The 12,442-nt window shown below is 31.8% G+C and overlaps 1 protein-coding gene across 2 annotated transcripts in view; it reads left to right on the forward strand.

Annotated features, from left to right (window-relative positions):
- The window catches only part of Sytalpha (Synaptotagmin alpha), a 760,002-nt gene that overhangs the window by 675,158 nt on the left and 72,402 nt on the right, over window positions 1–12,442 (forward strand). For both annotated transcript variants that reach the window (XM_075358087.1, XM_075358086.1), the window contains one exon: window positions 301–477. In XM_075358087.1, coding sequence (XP_075214202.1) covers window positions 302–477 — 176 coding nt within the window. In that variant the 5' untranslated portion in view covers window position 301. The remainder of the gene's footprint in view (window positions 1–300; window positions 478–12,442) is intronic.

The raw sequence follows: 12,442 nt of genomic DNA on the forward strand, positions 1-12,442 counted from the left end.
TTCCTGCTAATTTTAACTTAATTAAGTTACTTATATTTATGTTTGTGCATTTATTACAGAATAATCAGGAAAACGTCTGTCGGGTCCGCTAGTAATTTATAAAATGAAATGAGGGTTTTTTATTTTGTAATCGAATTGCTGGTTCAACGTACGTATAAGTAAAACGGTAGTGAAACCGCTTCAAAAAACAGAAAGAGTTTGGCTGTAATTGGGCACAGCTCTGCAATTACTGAATATAAATAATAAGTAAAGCGAAATTTTTACCACTTTACCTAAAGATATTTTTATTATTGTTTACAGGATGGTGATGGGGACCGGAGGAAGTATGACCGAGCAGTACTATTTAATCTTATACGCAGTGGTATCGTTTCTGCTCGTGCTACTAGCGGCGATGTTTGTATACGTTGCTTGTTCAAGAAGATATAGGCTTAACTGGTTCGAGAAAAACTTACTGGAGTCGGCAGAACTGAATCACAGGTACGTTGAAAACGTTATTCTTAGGTTTATATTCTATAAGTAACATAACCGTAACTCATATACCGGGTATACAAAAAAGAATATCGCGGTTTTAATTTGTTAAAATATTTCACGGATGTAATGAGTATATTTAAGAATATAATCAAACATCCCAACCCCGTAGTGGAAGATACCCGCCTTGTGACGCTTCCGGTCTCCACCCCCCTTCACCGTTCATAACCCTGATGGTATAATCAAACAGAAAAAAAGACGGATATTGTTGCACGCCCGGTTGTAAATTGAGTCCCTCTTTTCACTTGACAGCGTCACTAGCAAAGACGGTGACGCCTGAAAAAAAAACCATTCTGCGTTCTGCAGTTTACTAAATACGAATCTGTAGTTACAATTCAACGTAGAAAGTTTAATCGCGTTCTCCAAGGTCGTAATAATATTCGTCGATGGCATATTGGTTAGCAGCAGTAATAAAATCTTATCGACGGCATAATCGATTTGAAACGACCGTTTATCTTTTTAAAGGGAAACAGTATGGGACGACTGAAGGTGTCTAAAGATAATATTGAACGCATCAGGGAATCTTTCCTGTACATTTAAAAACCATTGTCGGGAAGGCCGACTACAAAGTAGTAATGCCGTTTTAGTGTGGGATGTATTAAGAAAACGCTTACATATGCGTTCGTACTGTTTACAGCTGTTACAGGCTTTGAAACCTATTACACTTTGCGTGCCGACTTCTGTCAAAATGTTCCGGCGTTAAGATTCTTGATCGTATTGTTTATTACCGAATCAAAATTTAATTTCGATGAAAAAGTTAATACTCATATGTCCGTATTCGGAGGTCAGAAAATCCTCAAGAACTCTTGCGATGCGAAAGGGACAAAAAAAAAAATTAAATATTTTCTGTACAATATCCCGACAGCCAGTTTACTCATATTTCATTTTTGGCAGAAACAAGAGTAACAGAAATTACTTATTTTGATATTTTGACGTGACTCTTTCCTCGACCGCAAGACGGAACACAGAACCTTATTTGATTATATGGTGCACCTCTTCACCGAGATAACTCTGTACGGGATCGGTTGTATGACGTTTCCCCCGATTGGAAATGATTTGCTGAATCGGTGGGCATGGACCCGATAAGAGAGCACGTCTGCAACGGCCTCCAAGGTCACCCGATTTGACCCCATTTGATTTTTTTTCCTGTTGGGGTTTTATAAAGGATCATGATTGTGTGTTCTTCCGCTACCTACTGATCTACTCGCATCGAACAGTTGTAAGGAAAACTGTAAGAGTTACTCTTTCATTTTATATGATTCATTACTGTACGTCAATGTTAAGAAGTATTAAATCGCTTTAAACCCCCGATATCCTTTTTTGTACATCCTGTTAATATTTGCTTAGTAATATTTTTTTATTATAAATTAAATAATTTAATTAACGGTAGAATGTAATTTAAAATAATATAAAACGATATGAATACCTGATATTTGTGCTGTAGTTATAGCCGATATAATAATCAAAAATGGCGGCTCGCGTATAGGCACTGTGGAACTGTAGCATCCCGTATTTCCACTCGATATTGTCGATAACATTTAATATAACGAACCCTGTTTTCTTTAATCCTTTCTTTATACTTCTACTACATATAACCCTTAAGCTTATGTCAGTAGCCATCTCCCAGTTTATGAAAAAGATACAAAAATCTTTGTATGAAACTGTGCGATTTACAGTTCCAGCGGCGTCGTGATTGGCTGTTGTGCGCATGCGCACATACGAAGCTGTACGCAAGGGTTCGAGAGCACTGCCGCTTCCGCAGTACCGAACCTGGCGCGCTAGTGGAAGGTAGTTTCTTTTACTCCCCGATTTAGTTTTATTGTTGACAAGTGAGCGACTGGGACACTTAAGCGGGTGCTGTACGGCACCCTGCTTAATTCGCTCACGCAAGTTAGGTAACTCATTAGGAGCAGATAGGATCGAGGTCGCTATACCGTTTTTTTTAGAGGCACAGTAGCCGTTTTTTGGCACGGAACATTTGGTCTATGCTCTAAGGCGACCGAATGGGGTGGTGGTGGGAGAAATGCCAGTTAACCAATTTACTCCGCGTGTGTATGGAACGTTCCTTGTTTGTTCTCTTTTCTAGTTTAGTCGGTAGAAGGAATATCTAAGCGGTTTAGTTGTTTTTCAATAGTAATCAGAAAATGGCGGAAAGCAAGGGCTCTTTGATTGCCAAAAATACGCCGGAAGGGCAAAAGGGAAGGTAATTAGTAAAAATTAATTACGTATTTGTTTTTGTGTTCATAGAAATTTAAATTAAACATTATTGGACTGTAGTGTTTTTAAGCGGAAATTTTATTAAGTTATTATCTAATAATACTAGAAAATATTATCTGTATTGGAATTTTATTATTTAATCGGTTAAACCGAATACCGTTTTTATGCAAAATGTGCTTAAAAACCGTGAACCGCATTCTTGAATGCAATGAAGTGTAGAATAAGATTATTATCCTGCTTCCGGCTATTCTATAAGATTTATTTTTTCGATTCTTTTATTACACAGAAAACTTTAACCGTAGCCTTGAAAAGGCGCAGAAAAAAATTTTCTGGAGCAGCACCCCCACGAGTTTAGCTACGAGCCGCCACTGCTGATCGATCAAGCATTAGTTTTTTACACTTCATAATTTACTTGAATGCGTATCGATTAGATTTTTGAAATAGTGTAATTATAATAACAATAATTAGTCGATTTTACTTTTTGTATAACTTTATCTGTATAAAAAAAAATAAAGTAAAATCATACCGTCAGATAACAACTTAAGATCCTTTGACCGTCTGAAGGGTTGTCATTAGCAAACTATCAGACGGGTTGTCATTAGCAAACTATTAAAACAAAAGAAATTAATAATTAGATTTTTTAGTCAAAGTAAATCGATAAATCCGAGAATTTTAAAAAAATAACTAATTAGAGTCCAATTAGTTATCGTCATTTAAAAAAATAATTTAATTCACTCGTACTTAAGTACTTTTTTTAAATACTTTAATCTGAATTCCCTTACAAGGCGCTCATCAATGAAGTAAGTAATATCTCCACCTTCCTTCTATTGCCTTCTATTGTCAAAGTACTGCGGTAAAAATATTTGTTCAAAAACTCCGTTTTTGCTACGGAAAACAACCAGTTGTTAGTATACAGTTCTGAAATAAATACTGCTTATTAAAATTCATTCTTTTTACCAGACAACTTTCTCTCTAACTGTTAGATAACATTTCCTGCCCGTGTTCAAATTTTCATTTCCAAAGACAATCCCGAAATGACATAAAAGTTACACAGATTATCCATACTATCTGTAAATAAATTTTCTTGTTAATTATTTATTTGCAAATAATTTATCTTATTGATAAAAATATTTGGATATCTGTTTGGCAGTAAGTACGCACATCTATATAAATAAAAATGTAATTGTTCGTTTGTTCAAACTCTTAAATCTCCGAGAGTTCTTCATCGATTGCTTTGAAATTTTGACACAACGTTTCATTCAAATACGCGCGAATTTTTATATACCTACTATTTATATACCTATGATGTCACACCTGTGACAGGTAAAAGCACGCTTTTATTGAAAAACAGCGCTACCTGTTGGACGTAAAAGCAACACGCGCTATAATAAATATTTTACGATTTCATTTCAATGTTTCCGATATGTGTGTTCGCTATAGACTAAAAAACTACTGGACCGATTTACGCGCGGGGAAAAAGGGAGATAGGGAAAAATCGGAAAAGGGAAATAGGGAAAAATCGAAAAAGGTAAAAGGGAAGAAGGGAAAGGAGATAAGAAAAAGAGAAATGGAGGAAGGGAAGGGAATGAGGATAAAAGAGAGGAAATGAGGTAAATTAAAATGGGAAAATGAAAGTGGGAAAAGGAAATAGAGATCTCATTTTGCTAATGTTTTATGAACTTTCAATTGCGTTCATTTAATCTATATATGTATATTCAAATCTAGCAATAACGAAGCACTGCCGGGTCTGCTAGTATTTTAATAAATTCTAAATTAATTTTATTTAATGCAAAAAAAACTTGCAATTTGGTTTCAAAATAAAGATTATATTCGGGAGCGCTGTTATATAAACCAAATATCTTTGCAAAAATTATGCATAATTTTCAATATACTATACAATTTACATTCACAGTCTTTCGCTCCGTAGTAAATTATAGATCTAGAAATACGATATAACATCGTTCTATGTAGATTATTTTCTTATAAAAATCTGATATTTAAATTTCACAACGTAATCTTTATAAGTAATGAAATAATATTATTCAATATTAATATAACTATTGAAAACTGTAAAATATATAAAACCGTGTAAAGTTATTTAAAAGTTACCATGAGGTTAACGAACTGAAAAATACATGGTACAGAGAAAAATCTGTTAATTTGTTACCAGTTAAGGCAGTTTTCTTTCTACCATCTTTTGCACATCTCATTCGTTATTTTTTTCTAAATAAGTGTACATATCTTACAACCAACTGATTAATTTATATTAATTTAATTAAATATTTGCGCTGTCAAATTCATTAAGTCAATCATTCATTAACGATCAATGTAATAATAATCTTAATTATAATAATATTAACTAATAAAACCAAAACATTATCGATTAACTTTGATGCTTCATTAATTATGATTTTAATAAATGTATCGATGTTGATACACTTACAAAAGATAAATATCAAAAACTGTAAAACAAAAAATTTGTTTTGTTTAAAACAAAAAATTTAAATTTTCTAACCCGTAATATATCATTTCTAACCGTAAAATATTAGGAAAATTTGAGCAAAGTAAAATATGATTCACGCCTTTTAAAATTCGATAAAAATACAATAGAAATTAAGAAAAGTTAGAAAGGTTAATGGATTTATAAGTTATTTATTTATAGATATGAATAAGACAATATATTTTTTCCTACGATAAAGAATTTTCATAACAAACATACTCTTTTTCAAAACAGAAATATGTGTCCGAATTTATTTTCCAAATAAGTGATCGTTCGTTTTTTTACAAAAAAGATTATTTAGGACCAAGTATGACTTTATCCGCATGGAAGTCTTAGGACAATTCCATCTTCAACTCTGTGCAAAATATGAAATCGAAACGCATTCTGTCAAACTTTCATTCGATCATTTTCCTGCTACATGAAGTCGCTTTTATATTTCAATATAAGACATTTTTTCTACATACAACTCTACGCCTAAACATATTTATTACGTTGAGCTAATGTTTTCTGCAAATTTTTTATATACTAGATCTTAACAAAAGAGATATGATGAACAAAACGTATCTCAACTTACTTATAAATAGTATTCGTAATAATGTTTCTTATCTTACTGAATTCATCCTGTAGAATTCGTTGTAGGATAAAAACTATACGACTCGTAATAAAACGGGATCCCTATAGCAAAAACGAAAACACACGGGACTTTGGCCATGCTGGACCTGTCCGCCGAAAGAAATATCTTTATAGTAGTTACTTTTTTTTTCTTTTTTTTTGTGGGCGTAAAACGCCTGGGCGTTATCATCGCCCGGAATTTTATTAATAAAAGGGTAAAATAACTCCAAAATAATAAAACTTATAAGGTATAAAATTAATATTAATCATATAATAAAAATTTATAAAAACAAGAGTCAAGAAGGTAAAATAAAACTCAAAACTAATACCGCAGACGACTTCTTTAAAAAATAAAAGTTAAAATAATCGAATAAAGAAACTATATAAAACTTACCTAATTCCGATGGGTTGTGCAAAAGGCTCCCTTCTCGGATAATAAAATTAAAGACGTAGAACCAAAAAAAAAAAAAAAAATTGAAAGTAAAGGTTAAAAATTATCAACAACTCTTCTAGCGTAAAAATAAATACGATAATATTACATTTTTTGCAGTAACCTGGTATTATGCAAAAACAGAAACATCCGTTCCAAAATTTCGTTATTATTGTACAAGATATCACGGATGTTTCTAGATAGATGAAACTTACCACGCAAAGCCGCATAACATATGCAGTCCACGAGAATGTGGTGCACAGTCATGCGGCAGTTGCATCGTGTGCATTGGGGTGGGACTTCTGACATTAGGTATTCGTGTGTGATCCTAGTATGTCATATCCGTAACCGGCAGAGGACCGCTTCCTCACGACGAGATTTTCTGCAAGAAGAGCCCCACGGCAATACTGAATCTTTAATCCGTCAGAGTTTATTATCGACGGTAGTCGCCCAATCGCTTTGCCACCTTGCTCTCAGCGATTGTTTTACACGGTTAATAAAATCAAAAAACTCGGGTGGTGAAAGGAGGTTGAATACACGCTTTTTTGGCAGCATAATCTGCCCTTTCGTTATCTAGAATCCCTACGTGGTTAGGGACCCGCAAAAACTTACTTTTGTGTTGCGATTACCTAACTCAGCGATCGCGTCCTAAATTACAATGACGACAGGATGTTTGGAATAAAAGTTTTCTAACGCCTGGAGAGCACTACACGAGTCACTGCAAATAAGAACGTTTCTATATTTAGGGTTAATTATGAATATTCTATACTTATAGTAGTTACTGTAGGTCTTTAATGCGCTCCAGTAAAAAAATAAGAACGCTAATCGAAAAATTGTTTTGCGCATAAAACGAATTTGAAAGTACGGAAGGTGTCGAAAAACCCTATTTTAAAGATTATAGAGGTAGCATCAACGCCTCTCTGTCAAGATATCATACTTGCCAGAAGGGGCGCAAGCGACGCCTCTCGATATTAAATTCTGCGTAGCAAATACAATTTTATGTAATTACGTAAAAGTAAATAAATATTTTACTTTGATTGTTTTATAAAAATATAAGATAAATCACATCGTGAATGGACAGATGTGCAACGCCTTGTACTTAAAAAAACTACCTCGGCATTTGCCTGGATAGATAAAATCTTGATCAGAACTTCGTTAGAAAATACAAAATAATTATAAAATAAAAGTAAAAGTAGCTTTAATTAAAATCTATAATTATAGGACAAGATTGTAAATAAAATATTTGAGGAAAATAACTGAAAAATAAATAAACGTTAAAGAAAATCATTATTGTTATTAATAATAACAATATCGTATATCTAAATGATAACATTTAGATATACGATACTTATATCGTATATCGATATATACGATAGATATATTTGTATAACGATACAAATTATATCTAAGTATCGTATAGAATACGATACTTAGATATAATTTGTATCGTTAAACAGCGAAGCAAAATTTAGGTTATTTTTTAATATTTGCTAACTAATATTACTTAAAACCAAACATCGGCAAAGAAAATCATTTCTGTATAAAAAAAATAATTTTATTTTAATTAAATTGATGGGAAGATCTTTTAAACGGGATAATATATAAAGAATTGCAAAGGGAACCTAACAAAGGTCTTTCTCACAAGCCGAATTATTATGTTGAGTCGCACGAAAAACCGTTCTAGTTTGATAGAAATTAATATATTGCGATTCTTTTCTTTAAGAATAAGTGACAATTTCTTTTAACAAAGGCTGTACAGATGCATAAATAGGTTAAACATTTTTACTATCGCCCTGTACGATTCATATTTGTATGTTTCAAACAACGTCAGCCCGGTTTTGAATTTATGAAAGCGTAAGAATAAGACTGATCTCTTTCATTTATTTATGAACATAACGACTGGGCAATCTTCAAATATCTATGTAGAAATCGAAACGCTTCAATTCTGAAGTTTTATTTGGTATAGTAGTATCATATAATGGTATAGCAGTATAGTACAAAAATACTGATGGTAAATAGAAAGAGAAATTATACTGAAAATACTGCAAAACATATTCTAAAAGAAAAATCAGATCTGTAAAAAAAAAAAGATGTAAAGTGCAACTAAAATGCGATCATGTTCTGTCTCAAATAAATTTTTTCATCGTCCGACTTCGGATTTTGTTTATTCGGAATTCGAAGTAATAAATGAGCCAATACCGCCACTATGAAAGCTCGGAATCAGATGACCTTCGTTCAACAAGAATGATCTTTATCATTCGTTCTCAAAGTAGGCGATAACGCCCCCTTGTGGGCACCGGAGGCCTTCAGGGAGGGGCGTTCAGGTCTAGAAAGACGATGGCTGATTACAAAAAAAAGGCAAAAATTATGTTTTCCTAATATTACAAATTAAAATTAAATACCTGCTACAGCAGTACAAAAAATTAAACACCTATATTTTATGATAAAAAATGATTGTATTCAAACTATTATAAATTTGCAACCAAAAGGCTTAGAGAAACGAATAAAAAAAAGTAAAGCTTAAATATTCTACTTTTTGACAGGATATTTCAGATTTCAAGTCATTAAATTAAAAATATCGATGAAAAACTTTTTTAAATTTGAAACGTTTTCTTCGTGTTGATCAAGCGCATGGGGGAAACGAAATTTTTTCAATGAACCGCATTATAATCGTTTAAAAGCTTAAGACTTTACCTTTAATTAATTTTTTTTTTTGTATGTCTTTCGACTATATTTTTGAACCGAAATATTCCATTTTAAAGAAAAAAGGCCACTTTCGTCTTTAATGGTGCATATCTCTCGATCTAAGCGACGTATTGATACAAATAAATATGGATATTAATGGGTTTTGATCTAGCTGTAATGACAAATTGCGAGATTTTTAATGTAGCGTTGCAGTTTCTGAATTTTGTTCATTTTGCGCAAAGATGTTGAAATCTTTAAAGACTGAGACTGCAACATGTATCACCCGCTCTCAGCTTAACCCAAGATCATGTTACAGTCTCGATCGTTAAAAATGTCAATATATCGGACAAAATCCAAAAACTGCAACGCTACATTAAAGACCTCACAATTTGTCAAGCTAGATCAAAACCTTTTAATTTCCATATTTATTCGAACTACTACTAAAAGTATTCGTTAACTACTAATAGTAATTTAACATTACAAAATATTAAAGAAAAAATAAAAGCAGTAAGTTATTCAAATTTCTTTTTTTAGTTGGAATTTTTTTCGTATTACTTATTTATTTTTTCTTATTGACGGTTTGCATCTATCTGATATAATTAATTCTGTTTGTTGTGAACATTTTACAGTCCTGGATTTTTTGTTTGTCTAAAGTATCGTGGATGAAAAATTTTATATATTTTTTATCGCATTAGAATTGTTTATTTTTTCTGAAAATGAGTAACAAAGCAAAGATGCTTTGTTACTCATTTTTTTGTAATTTTTCTGGTCTTAACTTCTGAACCGATCCGGTTATAGCCCTAATAAAAAAAAAATCATAAAATCTTTTTGCCACCGTATATTAATTTATCGTACCTTTGTAATATTTAAAAAAAGTACATTGCTTTGTGTTATTAGAAAGGGATATATTAATATATCCTGCGATGTTATTTTGTAACTATAATATACACCGATCGATATAGCCGCAATAGTTTGAAATCCAAGATCAAACTTGTGTACGCTATCGGATATCTGGCTCGCAGGAAGTAAAGTTTTCATACTTATGAAGGGTTTATCTAAACTCTAGACTACCGCTTGAATTAGAAGCTTGCAATTTTAAAACAAAATCGGGACTTTAAACTATATTCTGTTGTCAGTTTACTCCATCTCCTCCCCAAAATCGTTTTAACTTTTTAATCTAAGTAACTCGTGAACCGCTTTCAAGATTATTTATGATGTGTCCCTATTGTTAGGAAATCAGACCGTTTTCCCATAACTTTTTCCAAAGTAATAAATCTATACGTTGAAATTATCGGTAAATATTCTTCAACGACATACACATAGTCTAACAAAAAAAAAACCGTAGAAACTCAACAAAGAAGTAAAATCAATAATTTTGAAAATATCTTCAAATATTATATCGTAAATAATTATTTATTAAAACTACGTATACCAAAATATAAATAAAATCGACAATAATTTTTTTTCTTATAATTGTACAATCTTTTTATAGACGTTCTCGGATCTACAAGTAGAAAGGGCAGTTAGAATGTGGTGGAGAATACGTATGGTTCAAGAGAGCCGTGGTATATTATAACAAGCAAATATAGAACGCAAAGAAAATTGTAAAAAAATATTACACATCTGCAATAGGTCAAACCCTGTATTAATATCATATAAAAACTTGTCGCAATTATACTGATGTTTTTGACGTATTAAATATAAGATATACCAAAATATAAAAATATTAATATTTTTAATATCGATATTAAAAATGTTAAAACAATAATAAATTACAGAAAAAACCTGTTAAAGTCGTACACAAAACGGTCCTTGAACTCCTTAAATTTTGAAATATCACAAATCTCATTGAATCTACAAGCAACCACAATAAATCGATATCTGGTAGAATTAGTTAAGAGAGGAACAAAGGAATTTACACACTAACCGTACAGTCGAACACGAATAGAACAGCGACTGACGGAATAAACATTGGAGAATATCAGTGTTGAAGCGACTGAAAAAATAAAAGATAATTCGCTAAGCCTTTAAAGTTGAAAAATTTATTTCCTTTATTATTTGGCATATCCTTCAATTTCTTCCTAAAGTAGAGCAAAATATTTCCCTCTATATTCTCAATCGCTTTGTCTAATTAATAATAACAATAGCGGGAATAGTTTTGTAAATATGATGGAAAAAACGAAAGAATCACTTTTTTTAAAAAAGCTTACATTTTTTATTTTAAACTACGATATGCGTATATGAAAATAAATTTTCACGTTTAAACAGCTTTTCAATTTGCATACAATACAACGGAACGAACAGGCATACAAGAAGAAGAATAAGTTGTGCATTTAAATGACATTCTCATTGTAATAGAAGTGGTCCAACGTCGTTGCTAATTATGTATAGTTCAGATCAATCGTAAAGTTAAGCAAAGGTCACCATTGTTAAGGATACATTAAAAAATGAAGCAGAACTTCATGCTACAATACTAGCCTGAATTACAATAATTTGCGGGTTTCACAAATACAATCTCTTGCCGATCTCATACTGAAATCTAAATGTAAAAAAAAAACCAATGTTTCATAATAAAACCGACACGTATTAATTCCGATATTAATACGGAATTATACTTTCAATTGGCCTCAAATTAAAAATATACGATTCCAATAAATTATTATCCCTTTATGCTGAGGTCGACAACAAACCGTAAAAATTTAAACAATTCAAAATCTATTAATTTCACTCTTTTTTAGTTTTTTTTTTTTTTTAAATAAAATATAATGGGACGTTCAATCGGACAATAGCCTCTCATTTTATAGCTTATTTCAGTAACCTACTTTAGATGCTTTTTAAAATGCCTACCGTTATTATTACGAGAAATAACGATAAACTTATAAAAAATATATAGGTAAAAAAGCACTTAAAAATGCCGTAAAAGTTAAAAAAAAAACATTTTAATAAAATTTCGATCTTTTTACACGACTGCTCAAAAAGGAGTGTAATCTATTTAGGGTGTATATTTGTATTTATGTATGTTTGTATGTTTGTTCCACTGTAGCGGCTCAATGGCTGAAACGGTTTAGATATATATGACCCCGCACTGGAATCTTTACGTTACCGGAAGGGTCATTGGCTGTGTCTGTTGAAGCATAAACTTTAATGAACCGCGAGCCTCTATCGCTGTGTCAGATGGACTTGAACTGAATGATTCGAATCGATCAAATGAATATTACACATATAGTAGAATTAAATATACGTAAATAAAATAAAACAATATTAAACGAATTAAGAAAATTTCTGTTTAATAAAGATCTCTATTTAATAATAACGGACTTCCCGTGAGGGATGCGTGAGGCTAGAGTGATGAGGTGAGCACCTCGTGCGAAGCTAAACCGATCATCACCGTAACAAACGGGGTGCTCTTCCGATTTTCCGAGGAAAATCGTCCGATTTTCAAAATTCAAACGAGTTATTTGTTAGTAGGT

Source organism: Lycorma delicatula, chromosome 2 (assembly GCF_047948215.1).
Source record: "Lycorma delicatula isolate Av1 chromosome 2, ASM4794821v1, whole genome shotgun sequence".
In the NCBI taxonomy this organism is placed as follows: Eukaryota; Metazoa; Arthropoda; class Insecta; order Hemiptera; family Fulgoridae; genus Lycorma; species Lycorma delicatula.